The 20,110-nt window shown below is 42.4% G+C and overlaps 1 protein-coding gene across 3 annotated transcripts in view; it reads left to right on the forward strand.

The window, feature by feature from the left end:
• tmem63c (transmembrane protein 63C) overlaps positions 1–19,461 on the forward strand; it is a 30,455-nt gene extending 10,994 nt beyond the window's left edge. For all 3 annotated transcript variants that reach the window (XM_020085244.2, XM_069535369.1, XM_069535370.1), the window contains exons 2-23: positions 532–754; positions 3,000–3,079; positions 4,430–4,517; positions 6,221–6,258; positions 7,007–7,149; positions 8,145–8,196; positions 8,315–8,423; positions 8,824–8,897; positions 9,037–9,117; positions 9,197–9,317; positions 9,513–9,646; positions 9,818–9,940; positions 10,645–10,798; positions 10,897–11,003; positions 11,603–11,689; positions 12,448–12,513; positions 12,610–12,772; positions 12,871–12,976; positions 14,254–14,421; positions 14,516–14,628; positions 14,701–14,775; positions 14,966–19,461. In XM_020085244.2, coding sequence (XP_019940803.1) covers positions 545–754; positions 3,000–3,079; positions 4,430–4,517; positions 6,221–6,258; positions 7,007–7,149; positions 8,145–8,196; positions 8,315–8,423; positions 8,824–8,897; positions 9,037–9,117; positions 9,197–9,317; positions 9,513–9,646; positions 9,818–9,940; positions 10,645–10,798; positions 10,897–11,003; positions 11,603–11,689; positions 12,448–12,513; positions 12,610–12,772; positions 12,871–12,976; positions 14,254–14,421; positions 14,516–14,628; positions 14,701–14,775; positions 14,966–15,196 — 2,523 coding nt within the window. In that variant the 5' untranslated portion in view covers positions 532–544 and the 3' untranslated portion in view covers positions 15,197–19,461. The remainder of the gene's footprint in view (positions 1–531; positions 755–2,999; positions 3,080–4,429; positions 4,518–6,220; positions 6,259–7,006; positions 7,150–8,144; positions 8,197–8,314; positions 8,424–8,823; positions 8,898–9,036; positions 9,118–9,196; positions 9,318–9,512; positions 9,647–9,817; positions 9,941–10,644; positions 10,799–10,896; positions 11,004–11,602; positions 11,690–12,447; positions 12,514–12,609; positions 12,773–12,870; positions 12,977–14,253; positions 14,422–14,515; positions 14,629–14,700; positions 14,776–14,965) is intronic.
• Positions 19,462–20,110: the final 649 nt, after the last annotated feature.

Here is a 20,110-nt window from a genome sequence, read left to right on the forward strand (position 1 = left end):
TGTCACAGTGAAATCCCACTTTTGGATCTGCTCCCAAGTAATTTTCTCATTCATTTTCTCCACTGATGTTTCGTGAAATCCTTTATTTTAGTTTTAAGTCTGGAATCTGGCCGACCATCTACGAGATGAATCGAAACAATAAAACTTAAAATAATGTTGGAAAATGGAAAAAAGGTAAAGGTACAAGACTGTGTACATAAGAGTGAAGAAACTACACATCCCATGAACCATGGGAATGATCCTTTTCTCTAAAAAAAATCATGGGAAATCATAGATGCTCTGTGAAGTGTTATGCTGAACTATCCAAACATAGCCAACAGGATTTTTGCGGTTGCAATAATCCATTTCCATGGTTACAGCGAGCTCCACCAATCTGAAACGTTGCTATTACACCAGAGGATTGTGGGTATTGTAGTATTTCTCCTAAAAAATGCAGGCACTACAAATCAGTTTGTGAATATCAAAGCAACATCAGGGACCTGAGAGTGTCAACAGTCAATCACTCTCTCTTTTGCCCCTGTTTCTCCTCAGTGATGGTCCAGTGATGGCGCAACCGGAGCTGTTTGTGACGAGAGCGCCCCCTGTGGAGGGGAGTGCCGTGGAGCTCAGTGTTCTGGGCTTCCTGGAATCATTTGGGGAAGAAAACAGCACGGCAGAGAGATGCTATCACGCCCACTCCCGCAGCAGCGTCCTCCAGGGCCTGCCATTCGGAGGCGTGCCCACAGTTCTTGCCATCAACGTGGTGCTCTGGATGGTACAGATAAACACGCACGCACGCAAACACACACACACACACAATAATGTAGGGTTTCCACAATAACTCCATTAAAGCCACTGTCAGTTAGGATATGAGTGGAAAGTTTCAAAAAGACATTATGTTCATATGCTGGTTCATAATTTTAGAGTTATACCTTGAGAATGTTTTCATGCTCTAATGAAAACACATCACAATCACTTTCCTCAGACTGTTCATTGCTGCAGTTCCTCTTTTCAGCCTCTGTCTGAAACACTTGGTTTTCACTCCTGTCTCTTTTAGGCCCTCCTTCTGATGAAGCGTAGTCTGCACTGATTGGCCAGCTGGCCCACTTTATAATTGGTCAACTGCTTCAAACGCGTGTAGGAAATGTTTGCCTAGACTAGCAGCTAGGCGTGCATTATGCAAATGTAGGGTATTGTGATGTCACAGCTCACCCTGCTCTTGATGATAATGAAATACAACAGCAACATCACGAGTGACAGTAACGTGTGACATGAATCCTGACATATTGGAAACATGTCAACACACACATGCGTTTGATTCCTCCCCATCTATTTAATTATGATGATTATCAAAGGCAAAATCTGTAAACGTGTAACTCTTTGACAAGTAAGTTATGTTTTCATTGGTATCTGTTCGTTTGTAAGAGAAAGCCTTGATCCAAAAAGTGCAGTTTGACCCATATTAAGGACTAAAGTTCAGGAAATTTGCTGCGTGGATTTTGTTCCATTAAAATCCACCAATATATGGAGTTGCATTACTGCATAAACTGCTGTAAATGTCACAAAATTGATCTTAACAGCTTTAGTTTGTGGTGTTTTTTAAAAGAAAACATAACCTTTACTCTGAATCAGCTTTTAATGCATCATCTTCTCCTCATCTGTGTTTTTAGATCATTTAACAATGTGCATTATAAACAAAACATTCAAACACATTGTCCTGTGCATCTCATGGATAATATTAATTTGCCTTGACGTCCCCGTCACATTGTGTTACGCAGTGTGTGCACTGTTTACAAACATGGTTGTGTATCTCTCCTCCTTGTCTCCAGATAATAATAGGCTTCCGCTATCACTTGTCATCCACCTCAGTTCCGCCGCCAGGCCCCCGTCAGACTTGATCTCAGCACTGATGTCACTCTCAATCTGCCACCTCAGCGTTTTAATTGGCTCATTTCATCATTGCCTAGTTGTCAAGACAACGCAGAGGGTCGATCATTGTCTCCTAATGACGAGCAAGAGTCATAGCACGATTCAAACCCCCCCTTCAGGTGACAGGATCACGTCTCAGCATCAGTCCCATCATCGTACAGAACTAATCATGTGTGGGACTTGAGGAGAGCGTGCCCACGCATCAGGATGCAATCACATAAAATGGCAGGGAGGAGACGGACATGGCGAGAAACTGGGGAGATTCTTATTTAAAGAAGGAGTTTGGGCCCTGACTGCTAATAAGAACGCATGCTCCTTATTCATCCACAGGCCTCAGTCAAGGTCTCCCTGCTTGTTTATGTATGACTTTAGATCGCTGAAGAATGAATCGTTTAACATTTATGCGAGCCTCCTCCTTATTAACGTGGTTGTCATCCCCGCCCACTGCCTCCTGAACTCAAATACATGAATGATTTAATGTTGTCATTAAAATCAAACATTCATCTGCACTTTTACTCCGTTTGCATTTGTCGACATTCATCCATCATGTTCCATATTTAACCAGGGCTGCTAAGTATGGGTCCACTAATATAATACATGTTATTGTAATTCATTGTGAATTATGACAGAATCCAGGCTAGCTGGATATATTCTCACCACTGACTTCACTCATTGATCATTAGTGCGCAGCCTGTGTTTGTGAGTGCATGCTGACCTCTCTCTGGTAGTTTCCAAGACAACCATGTACTACTCTAAAGGAAGAATATGGCTCATTATTGCTGCAGCGATTTCAACCTGTCTATTATTTGTGTGGAGACGGGCCTCAGCTTTCAAATCAAACGATATGGAACGGACGTGGATGATGTTAGAGCTGAAGCAGCTGAGGACAGTGTGTGTGTGTGTGTGTGTGTGTGTGTGTGTGTGTGTGTGTGTGTGTGTGTGTGTGTGTGTGTGTGTGTATATGTGTGTATGTGTGTGTGTATATGTGTGTGTGTATATGTGTGTGTGTATATGAGTGTATGTGTGTATGCGTGTGTGAGAATCAGATTCCCAGGAGCCCCTGTGTTCATGTCCCTGTTTTGTTTCTACAGTTCTTGCTGCTCATCTTCTCCTGTCTGAGGAAGGCTGCGTGGGACTACGGCCGCCTTGCTCTGCTGATGGAGAACGACAGGTACAACCCTCACCCGTTTTTTTAACACTTACAGAACCGGTTACCCTTGCTTGCCTGTGAGCCACGTCCACATTAAGATGGAGTAAGACGTCTCAGTGGAGCTGGTGATGCTGCAGCCTCCAGCTCCCTCTGCTGAGAATAAATGGTACTGTTTAGAAATGGAATCACTCCTAACAGCTCCTGCTTTAATACAGCCAGTGCCAAGTGGTGATATTGTTTTATCTTGTGTGCACATATAATAATAACCTAAAAATATAAATGCATCTTTTAAAACTTCTAATACACACAGCCACTGTGATGGAGAGAACTCGGCTATAATCAAGTTTTATTTTTGTTTTAAACTGTCCAAATTATACAATTAATGCCACAGTTTTGTTGTCAGACAAATTGACACCTTTTTGTTGCTGTTTTGTCTGAACAACAGCGTGTCCCACATGAGAAGCTGGAACCAGGCAATTTTGGGCATTTATTACCTGATGAATAATTCACAAGGCTCACAGACTGGTTCTACTGGCTGTTTTCTCTATTTATTGTTTCAACGAATTAAATAAAAAACAGTCCAGTGGCTCTTATTGGAAAGATAAATCCTCAAAATGACTCCACTACGAATAGATTTTTTTGGGCTAAATAATATCATAAAACAATGAATAAATGATTGCTTAATGTGGGACTATTTCAGATGAGGAGTAATACAAATAAGTTTATTGTAAGTTTTTTAAGCCACCACAACATTTAAAAAATTTGACTATAAAGACAGAAACAAATAAAGGTATATCCCTCTTTATTTTATCACCTAGAATTTCAGACTTAGCAATTGATTGGCCTCTGTCTTTTTCATATATCGATCAATTGCTAATTTGAATACCTTGAGGGTTGTGAGATTCCAGGTTCACTCAGCAGTCTGCATTATTCTGCAGAGGTTTTCTCCTGCTTGACCTGAGCCTCCTCTCCATTGGAGTGAGGGAGGCTCGATTAGTTCTGCCTGACCCGTGGCCGCTCCGCACCACCTGAGGGCAGGCAGCATCTGTGTGTTTTGCCAAGCACTCCTCTCTCATGCTAACACAATTATGCTGCTTAATTTGACACGCTGTTGAACTGTCAGCGGTGCGGCCCACAGAGAAATATCCACAGATTCAATCATCACACTGGCTCTATTAGATCTGTCCACACTGTGTTTAATGTCTTCAAGCACATAGGGTTCGTTTTCAGACGGCTGCTGGAACAGGACTGTCTGCGGCAGTGACGGCATATGGCCGTGATCTCCCTTGAAGCACAGAATTGATGATACTGATAACTTCATGTCAGGCTGCAGTCAGTGTGATGATCCCTCTGTTTCTTACTCCACTTCAGTCTGACGTCCCTGTTTTATGGAGAACCAAGTGAGAAGGAGAAGTCTCCCTCCGAGTCCAGCCCCTCTGACTCTGAGACCAAGGACATGGTGAGTTCTGAGTTTTCAAATCACTTCACCAAGGAAACTGAGAACAGCACTGTCAGATCAATGAAAGCTTCCCTAATGAGTTCCCCTTTAACAGGCCATTAAGTTTACATTCAGCTTGTTCCAACTAAACCCACTTCATATGTCCTCAAGGTCTAACAAAGATGTTGAATGCATTTCTTACACATAAAATCAAACCCACACAGAATGTCCACACATCTCTGCAGTTGCCCTCAGCATTACGGTGTCATTGTTTTTGTTTTTAAGCATCTTTTAGCTCATTGTTTTGGTCTTATTGTCCTGGAGCTCACATGATTGCTGTTTGTTTTATGTATCTCTTCTATTTTTGCTCTACAAATATTTTTTTTTTTCAATTGGTGGAAACTAGATCTGAGTTAAAAGCAGAGTGAATATTGACTCAGCGTTCTGTTTGCCTGGTGTGTCAATTTATAGGGAACTGTTTGCTAACATGATCACACGTTTTCAAGTAATAACCCAAATTAAAATGATGAACCTGCATATGAGCAAAACATCTCTTTTTTATGAATGAATTAATGTTTGAAAAGTTTTACTTTACTGTTTAGTACTAGCTCTGCTTACAACTTAATAAGTTGTACTACAAGAGAATGCCCCCTTTACATAGATCCTCTCCATCTTTAGATTTATCCCTGGGGGAAGAGTCATCATTTTTAGACATTTCACAAGTCAGTGTTCTGGCTTCCTTCCACCCGCCGTCCCAGCGACCGACTCGGTTGCTCTGCCCACCCGCGGCTGCGGTTCAGAACGAGATTAGCCAAACGTCTCCGTACCACAGGATGGAAACAATTCCACTGTCTCTCCCTTTTACTGCTGCCCAGCGCAGCTCAGCACACTGGGTGATCGTGAAACGATGCTGATGAAAAAAATAAGAACAACAAATGATTGTCATTGAGTCTCAGAAGTTCATTTAGAGATTACTAGAAATGTTTAAAGTGTTTTCCCCTCTCGGACGGTGATGCTATGTTATGTCACTCCCACGCTTTTGGCATGCATTCAAATCTCCTCATCTCGCTCTACAGCGCCACTCCTGTTTAAAAACACACGGTACCCGATATAGTATAATTACGGTAAAGAAACATAGTATTTGAGGAAAAGAGTCCAATTATCTTCACAAAGCAAAATATGTCGGAGAGTGCACAATGGGAAACGTAAAATCATGTCTCACGTATGAGAACGCTATAATCACCATGCCCACTAATGCTAGACAGTCTGCCAGGCTTCCTCATCATGCCCTCATGTATTTACAGTCATTATAACAAAGTGTCACTGTTCATTTGTCTGTTATAAAGTGATGTCTACAAATCCTGCCTTGCTGCATTTTTATAGTAAAGTTTGTCCGAGACGTCATCTGTTATAGGAGGAAAGTTTCAGCTGAACCGTGTGTGACACCATGACACCTGTGTGATAGTCTGAGGTCACCGCTGCATGTTTATAAGACAAAGAATCAGACTGGAGTCATCGGCCTACACAAAGCTGAGGCTGCACTAAAGTGGTTACTGCTCCAGACCTATTAAACCTCCGTCCCCCTGTCGCTCTGCAGACCTCATTACTATGCAAATAGTGGATGCATGCTAGCAGCCAGATGTGCCCGGCCTCGCATACACATGTCATTTATTATCCTGAATAACCAATCCATTGGATGTTTTATGATTCCCGTCTCCTTCCAGGGCTTCTGCTCGTGGCTCTCATCTCTTTACCATATGAAGTAAGTAAACAAAGAGGTTGCTCTTGTAATTATTTCGCCCTCCTCTCATCTAAGCTTCCATCCTTTTATTGGCCCTCTGTCTTCAAGCATGATGTCACTCCTTAAATGTAAAGTCTCGTGTTATATCTCATTTAGCTGCAAAAACAAACGCGTCTGGGCTCATGTGACCGCTGGTGCCATGGTTTCCTGGTGGAAATTTGCACTTGAGTCTGACTGCACACATAGATTTTAGCCTGTAAAAAAAAAAAAAAAAAAAGAAGGAATTTCCATGGTGTCCATGGTTTCCATAGTATTATTGTGGAGTTTGCGTGCTGCTGTTTTTAGCTTTCATGCCAGTGGCTCACCCTGGGATCCCATGGGAAAAAGCAAACCCACCCTGCGACTTCTCAATGTGTGGGCTGCCATGAGACCAGCGTACACCTATTTTCTTCTTTTTTTCATGTTTTTTTTTTTTCTGTCCTCCCATTTTCTCTTCTTTTTTTTGTTCTATTTTATGACACTGTGTTTTCTGAAGCTCCCGCCTGGTGACCGCAGCTTCTGGCATCAAATTGTTGTGGCACAGTTTTAGTCATGATGAGGTACAAGCCTTTGGCCCGGTTCCCCCGACAATGAAAGGGACTTCATGCTTGTGCTTGGCTAAGATCAAACCCGTCTGATTACTTTTACATCTGCACAAGTGGAAATGTCATCACTCACCCCTTTGCAGCATCTTTCTATTTGTCAGAGTCCCTTCTCTCTCTTCCTGCAGGGACGAGGAGATCCGCAGCAAATGTGGCATCGATGCCGTCACGTACCTGTCCTTCCAGCGCCACATCATCCTGCTCATGACCGTAGTGTGCTTGCTGTCTTTGGCCGTAATCCTGCCGGTCAACTTTTCGGGGAACCTCCTGGGTATTTCTGTCCTCATATGATGGTTCGGCTAGCCTGCTGTTAGAGAGGCCAGAGGATATCCCTAACCTCACATGGGGCACCTCACAGGGAGCGAGGCCAGGCCACACAGATGATCAAACACACACACACACACACACACACACACACACACACACACACACACACACACACACACACACACACACACACACACACACACACACACACACACACACACACACACACACACACAGGATTTACTGGTTGAATTTAGAGAATTTAGCTTGAAATAATCTGTGGTACCAGTCGACTTACAAAGTGCCTTGCAAAAGTACAAAGAGATCAAAAGACAAATCAACTTGGAGGAGAATTTAGACTTGACTTATAAAACAATATGATGGAGTAAAACTTAACACAAACACACTTCATCCAACTCGCATACCAGTGGCAACTCATCAAGTGCTTCCCCGAGACAGACTGTAGGAATAGAAAGTGCTTCATTTCCTCTCGACATGCCCATGTAGGTGTCAGGGCCGGGACGCTGCACAACAACACCAGCTGCTGTATCGCAGCAGAAATGCCTTCTGGCGGTTGTGTGCTCGTTTTGTAGGAAGTGTTGAGTAAGATGTTCCATAACGAGACAAAGACAGGAGCCATTGCCGGGTCTACGAGGAGCTGGGCCGTCCTGTCGGCTGCAATCTTATGAGTGTGTCACCCGGGTCATTAAATAAACCGTCACATGTTGACTGGCTGCCATGGCAACAGCAAACAAAGGGTGTCTGAATTAGAACATCAGAGTTGGGCATCAGTGCGATGTTTGACTTTTTCAAATATATTTTTTGGGGGAAATTTCCTCAAGCTGACGGAGATTTCAAAATAAAAAGTCAAATGTTTTCTCTGAATAGTGACATTGCTTCATTGTTGCCTCACCCTCCAGACAGAGGTGGGGGAGTTTCCTTAAAGTCATTTGAGAATTAAAACGTCTCGCTGTCTGTCGTGTTTCATTATTCCTACAGGAGACAGTCCTGAAAACTTTGGAAGAACAACACTGGCTAATGTTAGTGCAAAGTAAGTCTAACACTGCACACATGACCTAAATCTCATGAAACACCACAGAACCGTGAAAATAAAAACACTGGTTCATCTTTATGGATTGAAAGCACAGTGGTGTGTTTGTGGCCGACAGGGACAGCTTCCTGTGGCTCCACAGCATCTTCGCGCTGGTTTACTTCATCATCACTTCGCTGTGCATGGTTCATCACTCGATAAGGCTGGAGTACAGAGAAGATGAGAAGGTCAGTCTCCATCAAATCGTCTTGTTAAAACATCTCATCAAATCAGTTTTTCCATTTTAGACGGTTTTATATTTCAGGGTTGACCTCCTTGAAATCTTCAATCATCTTGTTTTTAAGGGGGTCCAAGAATTCATTGTAAAAATCTGAATTGTCTCGTTGGTAGAAATATAAAAGAAAGTACTGTATATATAAGTAAAGCATATACCTCCAGCAAGGCCCAACAGTCCTCTTAAATACAGTCAAGCTGCACCAAATTGTACACTCTCATTGATGTCACTCCTCTTAAGTTTCCTTATTTTTTCATTAAGATTAAGATGCACTATTTTTTAAGAAATCCACAAACAGCATGTGGGTTGCAGTTTATTCTAACAATTGATGGTGTTTACCTTCTGTGTTGCAGGTAGCCAGAACCCTGATGATCACCTCTATACCCAGAGAGATCTCTGACCCAGGACTCATCACCAAACATTTACAGTACAACATGTTAACTTTTTCTATATCTCTATTTTGTTCCGTTAAATCCTGTCTTTACATTTCTTTACTGTCATGAGGAAGTCCTGTCCTGTCAATTGCACTCAGCACTTCAGTACACTCTTCCTGATCCCTTCACTAGTGAGGCCTACCCCAGCTGCACCGTCACCGACATCCGCTTCTGCTTCGACATCCACAAGCTGATGAGGCTGGACCTTGAGAGGTATGGTCGCTGCTTTGGATCGGAACAACACAGTTTAGCTTATGACCGGTGTGAAGCTCTTATCTGTTGCTTTGTGCAGGCGTAAAGCGATGAAGGGAAGACTTTATTTCGCCACGAAGGCCCAAAAACAGGGAAAGATCATGATAAAGACTCATCCGTGTGCTCAGATATTCTGCTGTGACATCTGCGGCTTTGAAAAGGTACATTTTATCAGTAATGTTGTGATTTGCATATGGTTTTATTTGTAGAGTTGCAGCGTTGTTGTGCTGCACAGAGAGGATGTTACCACTGGATGGCACTGCAGTCCACACTGTACCACTGTAATATCTGTAATAGGTTTCTGTGAGAAACAGATGCAGTGAGAGATGTGTGCTCCAACTTTGTTTTCTCTGCAGGTGGACGCAGAGCAGTACTACAGTGAATTGGAAGAGAAGCGGACGGACGAGTTCAACGCCGAGAAGAATCGCATCTCCTTGAAGAGGCTCGGCATTGCCTTCGTGACTTTTCGTGATGAGAGGATGACGGCTGTGTGAGTAAACAGCAGCGTGACACTGAGGTTTATGTGTGTCAGTGCCCTACGCCACACAAACCCCGTCACAGTGGGGGAGAAAACCATAAAATCCATGGAGAGGCGTAAAGAGGAAGAAGAAGGCATGAGGTTTCTTCAATGCCTGATGCAGATTTCCTTTCTGTTCTGCAGGATTGTGAAGGACTACAGTCGTGTGCACTGCCGCCGCAGACCCCAGCAGTCCAGCATCACCACGGTGGTGCAGTCTCACAAGTGGGGGGTCAGCTATGCACCGGCTCCCAGTGACATCATCTGGTCAGTAGCCCACAACCACAGTTTTCCCAACTTCATCAGTCCCAATGTTCTTCTTGAATTTTCCCTTCATCATCCCCAAAGTCTTGATACCTTATCTGTCCTACTATTATGTTCAAACACTTCTGTGTGCTTGGTCACAGGGACGTGTAAACTACTCACATTCACACCCACAATGTTTAAATGAAGCTGGCATGTGCTTGGATTTCGAAACCAGTGGAGACATTTTAAGGCTCATTTCCCCTTGGTGATTGGATGCAAGGCCACTATTCCTGTTGCCTATCTTGGAAAGCGAATGCAACCGGCGCAGTAGTATTATGTAACAATCGAGTGATGCATATGTATGGGAGATTAACCAGGGAAATGGTAGCGCTCATTGTTTTTATGCTTCACGCCTGATAGGCTGCAGCATGTTTGTATGCAAGATTGTGTTTGTGCTCTGCTGGAGCAGCAGCAGGCTGCTGGGGTTGAGCAGGGACTTGTGTTTCATCATTAAAACTGAGCGTCAAAGTGCACTGCTGCAAACCTGCTCTCCAGTCCAGTGGAAACACACTGGCCAAGAGAAGAAATGACTGAGCCGGCTATTCCTGGCTTTTGTCAGTACACACAGCACTGGCGTGTCAGGGGAGAGAAGTGTTGTAATGTGCTGTCTGTGCTGCTCGATGATTGTTGTGAACGGAGACTCATTATTTCTCTCCCACCACCAGGGAGAACCTGTCGGTGTGTGGATCTCGCTGGTGGCTCCGCTGTGTCCTCCTCAACATCCTCCTCTTCCTGCTGCTCTTCTTTCTCACCACTCCCGCCATCATCGTCAACACCATGGACAAGTTCAACGTCACCAAGCCCGTGGAGAGCCTGCGGGTCAGAGTTCGAGACCGACTTGTTACCTCTGTGCTTCGTTTTTTTTTTTTTTTAACCTCTTCGGTGTCGTTAATGAACCATTTCGCTTTCCAATACAGAGCCCTGTCATTACCCAGTTCTTACCGACCCTCCTGCTGTGGGCGTTCTCGGTGCTCCTGCCCTTCATCGTCTACTACTCGGCCTTCTTTGAGTCCCACTGGACCAGGTACTCACCAGCCATCGACCGCCTCTTGCCTCTCTCCTCTGAAATGGAAATGCCTCCCTTCAAATGGACTCTTCATGTGTAGCTGCCTGTCTTCCTCTCAACTCTCAGAATTTCTTTCTTTTTTTCTCATCACAATTATTATTTTTTTCTCTTTCAACCTCTTTACTCTCTCCCTCCTTCTCGCTGTCACTCTCCTTGCAATGTTATTCTGGGCAGGTTGTCATAGAGATCTCCATGTGAGGATAATGATATGCACAGTAGTCGCCGTGCGCAGAGGAGCAGCACATGGCGACTAGTAGGAGGAGGAGGAGGAGCGGGACAGCTGTGCATGAGGAGACAACCTCATGCAGCACCTATGAGCTCCCTGTCTTTACATAACCACCCCCCCATAAACGTGTTGTGCAGGCGTGATGTGCAAAAGAGCGAATGCAAATCGTCTGTTTACTGGAGTGAAACGTATAGTTCGTGCTCATGAACCCGACTTGCCATCACATTATTTCACATTATGCATTAGTAATGGTGGAGATGTATTTTATAAGTAAAACATGCATCACATAATGATGTTGTTATGATCCATCGTCTGTCATTTAATGTTTCAGATCTGGTGAGAACCAAGTAACGATGCACAAGTGCTTTTTACTGCTGGTCTTCATGGTCATCATACTGCCCTCACTCGGCCTATCCAGGTACAACCATACGCTTCTTATCTCTGAAGTACACTGAATGTATAAAAGTGAAAAAAGCCCATTTCTGTATCTGTGCAAAGCAAACTGAGACATTGATATAGTTTGAGGACTATTAAATATAAACCACTCTTACCTCAAATAAAATGAAAAGCAATGAACTAAAAACAGGCGTTAAAATAAGGTGAGGGATGGGGAATGTTTTATTGCACTGATGTTAGTAGTGATAGTTGATTGATTCTTCACTTTCTTCCATGTTGTTACACCTTGTCATGGACACATGCGCCTCTCTTCCTCTCTGCGGAGTCTTCCTCGGAGTGTTATTGTCCATTTAGATTAAAATGTATCTTGATGCTGGAAAGGGGGTGCTCGGTGTTGCAAAATGAATTAAAAAAACCGACATGTAGGGAGTAGAAAGTACAGATAGAAAGAACAGATATTCTTTTTAAATGTAGAGAGTAAAAGTAAAGGAATTGTCAGAAAAATAAGAAATACTCGAGTAAAGTATGTATATCTGAAAATTCTAGTTCATTTTGTACTTTTTTTTCCTCCCATTTCTGGTCAGGGACGAACCCTTATATTATGCGAAGGATATTTACGAGTGTGTGTAATTTGCTGCAGATTCAGATGAAAATGTAGTGGATTTAAATGTGGTTTCATAAGGGGACTGCTGGGCCTGTGTGAAGTTGTATAGTTAACTGAGGGCTCCAGTTATTTTTATGTAGTTATTTTGATTTTTATTAAAGTTTTTCTCTCTGCAGTCTGGACCTGTTCTTCACATGGCTCTTTGACGTCAACTTCCTGGACGAGAAAGAAGTCAAATTCCAGTGAGTCTAATCTGTAGATAAAACGTACCGAGGATATGTAAAGAGACATCTGTAAAGAGACACAGGCAAACACTCAACACTGTTTCCTTTATGCAGGTGTGTGTTCCTTCCTGACAATGGTGCGTTCTTTGTAAATTACGTGATCACGTCCAGCCTGATTGGCACCTCTATGGAGCTCCTCCGTATCCCCGCACTGACGGTGTACGCCCTCCGCCTCTGTTTCGCTAAGTCCCAGGCCGAGCGGATCCACGTCAAACGGGTCAGCGGAGCCTTTTTGCGCTCATGTCAGCATTTTCAAGAGACTTGATTTGAAACTTAAGAACCTCACTGTGGTTTTTCTGCATTTTTGTTTTGCAGAGTCAGGCCTATGAGTTCCAGTTTGGCCTGGAGTACGCTTGGACCATGTGCATCTTTGCTGTCAGCATGACCTACAGCATCACATGTCCCATCATAACACCCTTTGGTGAGCGACGTGCCGTTTTTATCCCCCTCTACCCCTTTCTTCTCTCCCTGTTTTCCCTGTCTTTCCTGTGTGTATTCGCTGTCTCCCCTCATACTGTAACCTCGCTCTTCTCCGCCGCCTGTCAGTCCGATGCAGACTGTGTGAATTTGCTGCTGTAGTCCCAGACGCCCAGACACAGTGAGTTGCGAGCCAGACGCCCACTCTGCTCCTGTCTCTGCCCAGAGCTCACCAAGCCTCTATTTACTTCTGCAGCCCAAACAGGCTCCTGTACTTCATACCCTGCTGCTCTGTGGATTTCACCTGTTATTTACAGCAGAGGCATGAGGCAAATAGTCTCAAAGGGCCAAAATGCTAAATATTCATTTGAAAAAAGAATCAAAGTGACTACTACATATCAGTGCTTGTGATATTCAGAAGTGTTTTTCCTGCTGTACAGATATTTACTATTTATAATGACAATTCATTCAAATCCTTCAATCAATGTCAGATCTGATAACATTTTCAGGGATAATGTTGTTTGTCTTTTTGCAGAATGTAGAATAGGAATTGAGGATCTTGATATGATGATGAATGACTTTAGGCTTTGGATGAAAATTGGAGGAGATTGGGGTGGAGGAGGGTTACAGCCGCTGACTGCGAGAGAGAGGAGTAAGGTTTTAAAAGTTTGACAGCAGTCACACGATTGGCTGGATGAGATTGTGGCAGAATCTGATTGTTCATTAAAAACATCAGTTGATTAATAAGCAAAGAGAGAAAGAGAGAGAGCTGTGAATGATTGAATATGAGAAAATCTTTCGGATTGAACTTGCGCTGAGCCTCATTAATATAGTCTGCAATATAAGATGGCCTCTGCATTTTTAATTTATTTATTTCTGTCAGAAACTCATAACATGTAGAAAACACATTGGCATGGAGGTAACGGTATCTCGCAGATACCCTTCCATATCGCGTTTCTTTGAGTTATATTTGTATTTCTTCGCTGTAGCTCCACAAAATGTTTCAGTTTTTCTCTTCCACCAACACCTCGTATTCCATGGCATTAAATTTCGCTTTGCTTATGCTCCATGGTGGAAACCAGTAACGCACACAAACATTTAAATAATACTGCCTCTACCATGTTTGCACCTGTTATCCTTTGCGCAATTATTTTTAACAGATCACCCGCAAAACGCCCCCCGAACCAAACGTACAATCTGTTATAATGCACACGCAATTTAGCACTCTTTATTTGGGATCTTAGAAGATCAGGCCCTAAGTGTGTTTTTGTGTCCCTGCAGGTTTGCTCTATGTGATCCTGAAGCACATGGTCGACCGATACAACATCTACTATGCATACGTTCCCACCAAACTCAGCCAGCGGATCCACAGAGACGCCATCAGCCAGGTCGTCTTGGCTCCTCTCCTCTGCATGTTCTGGCTGCTCTTCTTCTCTGTGCTCAAATTAGGTACTTTATCACACACATTTCTGTCCCTTGTAAATGTTGTGTAACACGGCTGCAAGGTTTTAAATTCGTTGCACTTTACTTTTTATCTTTAAAGGTGCAGTGCATCCCATCACCCTCTTCACCTTTGCGTCCCTGCTCTCCTGCATCGTCTTTTCTCTCTTCCGCTTGTGCCTTAGGAAGCGACCGGACAAGTCAATGAGCTACCAGGTCAGCAGCTTTACTCAGTGGGTCAGGTTTGTCTGAAGAAACTCTGAAGCTCAGTTGCTCTCTGTGTTTCAGATGTCTGATCAGCCAACAGAGGGGACGTTCACTGATGCAGACAGGAGCAGTGCGACATCCACCACAGCCTCCAATGTACAGTACCACTATTAGCCAGGACTAACTTACTGTTACTATTATACATATTGCACTGATTGTGTACAACACATTAATCATGATACATGTTGAAATTGTTGGATATTTGCATCAAGTTTAGGCTCCCCTTGAATTTCCTGATTCACTGTGTGACACAATGATAAACTGTGTGTTGATCCTACTCCCTCAGCTCTTTGTGGCGTCTGTGCTACTGGAGCCAGAGCTGGCTTTGACTCCAATGCCCTCCCCGGCCCACCACAGCTACGGCGCGTTGGCCAGCTCACAGGGTTCAAGCCACAATCCAGCGGAGGAAGAGGAGAGTGAGGAAGACCATACCCAGACCCATGAGACTGAGCTCCAAGACCCCCCAGACCCTTACTGCTCCAGCCCGCTCATGGACAGCCCTGTGGGCTACCAGTAACACTCAACCCCTCCAGCTGATTTCCATGTGTGCTTCACCTGGGGTACACAGATTGCTAAATGTCGCAATGCTACGTTTTTGCCACTGACCTCAGACTTAGCTGCCTCACACCCTGAGTTTAAAGTGGGTTTGTTAAAAATGATGAAGAACCTGCAGAGGAAAGGAGCTTAAGAATACAGGAGCAGGATTCAAATTAACATCATCATAAATGTAGAAACAGCAGTCGGCCAAAACTTCTACTGAATATTTCTTACAGACATGAACCACACATCAATCCTGATAGAACAACTTTAATGTGCTTCTGTGGCTTCATGTGCAAGTTAAACGTAACGAAAGCGACTGAGGTGGAACTGCCTTTATCAGAGATCAGAGATGTTCATGAGGTGCCACTTCACGAGCGGGGGTGAAAGTTCCCGGCAGAGTGGGTGGTGTGAGCAGGCCCACCCCCGCAGACTGACAGAGTGGTCCGGGTGATATCTGGTTCCTCGGCAGCAGAGCTCGGGGAGGCTGAGGGTGAGGGCAGCGAGTTGTGAAGCCATCTGCAGTGAGAGAGCAGACAGACGGAGGGCTGAATGTAAGTCAGAGATGCACTGTAATAAATATACACTCTCTCTCCGCGGAGGCACAAGCAGCTTGACTGCACCTGAAGCTTTGTTGTAACGATTATCAACTTAAGGTTGCTATTTTTGCTACTGTATTTTTGGTGTCATTGATATTGTGCTTCGGCTTGCGAGCGGAGAAACCACTGGAGTCGCTTCATCTTAATCAGAGCATTCCCTAATAATGCTGTTTTGATGTGTATATGATAAAAGTGTACCTTAATTTATTTGATTTAAATGAAAAGATATTAATGAGCTAATTTGGTTTCTTGCTGAGTGTAAGATGAGAAGATCAATACCAGTGTCCACAGGCGGAATCACATTTAAATTCATGAGATTCAGATTCTCATTAGAAATTCATTTTTCAGTAAGATTTGTGAGTTATTTTTCAAAGAATCAACAAAAATGTTGAAATACACCATATTTAGCAACATTAATAGAGTCGCAGATTTCATGCAAAAGTTTCTAGTAGTTTTCATGTAATTTAGCGAACTTACAGTCAAACAAATGCAGGAAAAAACATAACCTCGTTGGCAGAGGTTAAAATGTTAGGTCTACGACTAAATGTTGAGTTGTTTAGTAAACATTTATATTGCAGTTACAGTCCCTTGCCAGCAGGGATGCTGCAGCCCCTTCAGCACCCCACCACACTTATGTCTGTATAATGAATACAAAGCTATTTCCAGCAGCCAGTTAGCTTAGCTTAGCTTAAAGGCTGGAAACAGGGCGAGACGTTTCCGCCACTGGGCTCAGTAACATAGTATATTCTTGTTGTCACCAGCTGACACTCCAAGCTACTGCCTATTGCTTAACTAAATTAAACTAAGTGAGAATTTCAGCATTGCCAGATTTTTCATAATTATCTTATTTGCACGGTAATTTTGCCCTCTGTATGATGTTTGATCAATAATTCCAAAATTCCCATATGGTACTGTAATTTCATAATTTTGTGAAATTATTTGGAGTTGTAATAATCTGTATAGTAAAATATTGACCCTGATCTGTGTTAACACTTGTATTGATGATGTGTTTTTATTTTATACACGTCTCCTCTCACATGACATCTTTCCAGCCAATCATATTTGGAGTTTTTATGTAATTTGTTTGTAGGAAGAGTCAAATAGCTGTTTGTCTAAACTTTGTTTGTGTTTATTGTTTTATATTGTTTTTAATTTTTAACAATTGTTGTGTAATAATTGCTTTCTTGGCTATGACTTGATTATTGTAATTTCCTCCAAAATATTTCCCATCTGGTATCTCTCACTAACCTGCTGATGATAGCTTCATATTCAACAGATAAAGTAGATACGAGAGTCATCTCATCTAACTCTCAGCAAGAAAGAAAAATAAGATTCAGAATTTAGAAGCACACTATGGATTGAAAATAGGCTATGGAGTTGAATTTTACAATGTACATGAAATGATAAATGTGAAATTAAAGGTACTGAAAGTATTTTAAGTATCCTGTTACAAAAATGGCTCAAGTTCATTTATCCTAAAATGTCCCAACTACAAATAGTACAACTCAACACTACATCACCATGATGTCAGTTATCTCTATTCTGTGTGTCACTCCACTGCATGTAAGCTGTGTTGGATAAATTATAGGTATGCATTGACAGTAACCTTACAGTCACATTTCACATGATTTGCCGTCAGCCTGTGTGTTTTCGGGTTTTGTATCTTGGGGTTGTTTTTGTTTCATCAAGGTGGGGTGAAAGGTTTTCTCATAGAGCTGAATGTACATTTTGTTTTGTTGTCTCTTGCTGTGCCTTGAAGAAAAACTCCCTTTCGTGTGACAATCCAGCATGGCCTGAAATATGCTGCATGGACTGAAAACTAAAGAGCGGAGGAAACGACCAAGACATAAAAACGCAACCTCCCAGAGTTGTGATTCTCATTCTCACCAACAGTCAATGGGTATTTCCATTTTTTATTTGTCAGCAGTGAACTCATTCCGCTTTGACATAAACATTCTTCACACATGAGATGCTGTTGATCTTTTTTCCAAAGATTTAGATTATATCGCATGGTCTTCATCAGTAGATTGGTTTCCTAATTAGTCATGTAACTGTGTGGTTGTTCAGACTTTCCACTATTCACTGCTTTTTTGGGACTTTGTTGGTATTCATTTTGGAAACATGGAAGCATGTTAGCAAACCAGTCTCTGCTCTAGATCCATTTACTTGCTTTTTGTGGAACCTTCATAGGATCATGAATTTCGAGTTTTACACTAAAACATGTAGGAAGGTGTAATAAATTATGCTTAGAGTGGAAAGTTCTACAGTTCTATGGCAACTCAGCAAATTTTATCCACTGATGAAGACCATGTGACATTGTTGAAAGCTCTGGAACAAGTCAGAAGATCTTGGACAGAGACTTCTGTCGACTGCTGTGTCCAAGGTCCTTATAAACTTTATATAGCTAACTTACTGTGTCTCCACATCACAGCAGTGTTGTCTCTCTTTTTTGAAGATGTTTTTTTATTTTGTGTCCTTGTTGGTGCCTTGGTGTTTTCAATCAGCTGCTGTTTTATTTTTGCCATATGGATCATTTAATGATGTATGAGCAAGCTCTTTGTCGAGGATAAAAAAAAATTCAAAGCTGTTTATCAATTGTTATTCCCTTGTCTTATTTATTTCAATGTGTTCTTGATCAGTTCACATCAGAACAGCTGAATTGTCAGGTAGTGGATTTAAAGGGGAATTCTGGTATTTTGCAACCTGGGCCCTGTGTTTGTAAATGTGGGTCTGAGGCTACAATGTAAGCTTATGGGGCAACTGCGACAGTCCACCAAATGTCCACTAAATTTACTTCTTTCATCAATAAAAGGCTCCAATTGTTAGTCTGCGTCTTTGCTAAGAATTTGGCAACATTTATTGATGAAAAATTTAGTGGGCATATCTTCAGCTGTTGCCCCTTAAGATGACATTGTAGCTATTCACCATGTCACAGCTGCCGGTGAAGGCGATCTACTTCATTTACACTTAATGACTTTAACGTTAATCATAAAAAATCAAATACCTGTGATGTGACGTTTTCTACTTTCATAAGATTGATGACATATTATTTCATGAAGTGAAATGTGTTTGCTGCATTTTATAATGAATCGGATTCTAGTTTTTCTTTCTGCAAAAATCAGATGAAAGCTGGCAGCATCGAGGGTATAATGTGGTCAGTGCAGAGTATTATGAAGTAAAATCTGTTTGAAAATAAAACATCAAAGAGCATCTCCTGCATTTTCCTCCAGAAGCTGGTTTTACAGATCATTAAACACACTCGCCTTTGAAAGAAAAACACAAAATAAAACGTATTAGGGTATTCTTAGCTCTAATGTCCCATGCAGGAGGTTTGTTCGTTTTCATGCTTAACTAGTTTTATTGTATCCTGTCATGTCTACTCATGCTCTGCAGACTCGGCCATCCAAGGTCTGCTCGGACATTAGCTTTCCAGATGTGTTCATGTCTCTTGGTTATGAAATGTGTGTCTCATAAGTATGTGATTTCAAATCTGAGCCTGCTGTAAATGTGGGTTGTTAGAGCTCCAGGAGGTTTGAGGCTGAGCGGCGCTCTGCTTTTGAGAGTAAACTCTGTCAGGCTGACAAGTCTTCATCTGTCAAAAGTGAAGTTCTGTGATCTGATATTAAAATGAGTTCATCTCAACCCACTCATCTTGTGCCATGAACTGCTTGTTACTCTCCTCTACTTTGGTCTGTGATGATGGGTTTTTAGAAGCCAGGGATTCAGACTTTCATGGGGGTAAATAGTAGGTTTACTATAATGTGTCTTCAGGAAATGTGCACATTTACCACCTAGAGGGACACAAACTGTACCTCCACCAAGGCTATTATACTAGATATCAACATGTTAAAGAAAGTGAAACAAAAGTCCTGGTTCTACCCGTTTGTCTGGCACTGCAACACAATGTAAAGGTTTCTTCCTTGGGTCATGCCCCACTATTAGGAAAATGTACTTATCTAGAGTGTGGCGGGCTGCCATAGTCTACAGTGTCAGTTTCATGAGGAAACAAAAGATAATTTTAGACTACTCATAATAACATAAGAGCTCTCTAACTTTGTGCTTTGCTCCATTGTTGCATTTTATCACTGATTTGCAGCCAGTTAACAGCAATATGCAAAAACTACACAACCAATTTCCATAAAAATTTCTGAAGGGGTGAGGCATGAATCAAGGAAAAAGGCATTGCATTTTGGTGTGGATTCACATCAATGGGAACATCCAGGAATTTTTTGTCACCTTCTGAAACATTGTCAGATGTGTTTTCCCACATTTTCATTGATTTCTCAGAGAATAAT

Source organism: Paralichthys olivaceus, chromosome 12, assembly GCF_024713975.1.
Source record: "Paralichthys olivaceus isolate ysfri-2021 chromosome 12, ASM2471397v2, whole genome shotgun sequence".
Lineage (NCBI taxonomy): Eukaryota > Metazoa > Chordata > Actinopteri > Pleuronectiformes > Paralichthyidae > Paralichthys > Paralichthys olivaceus.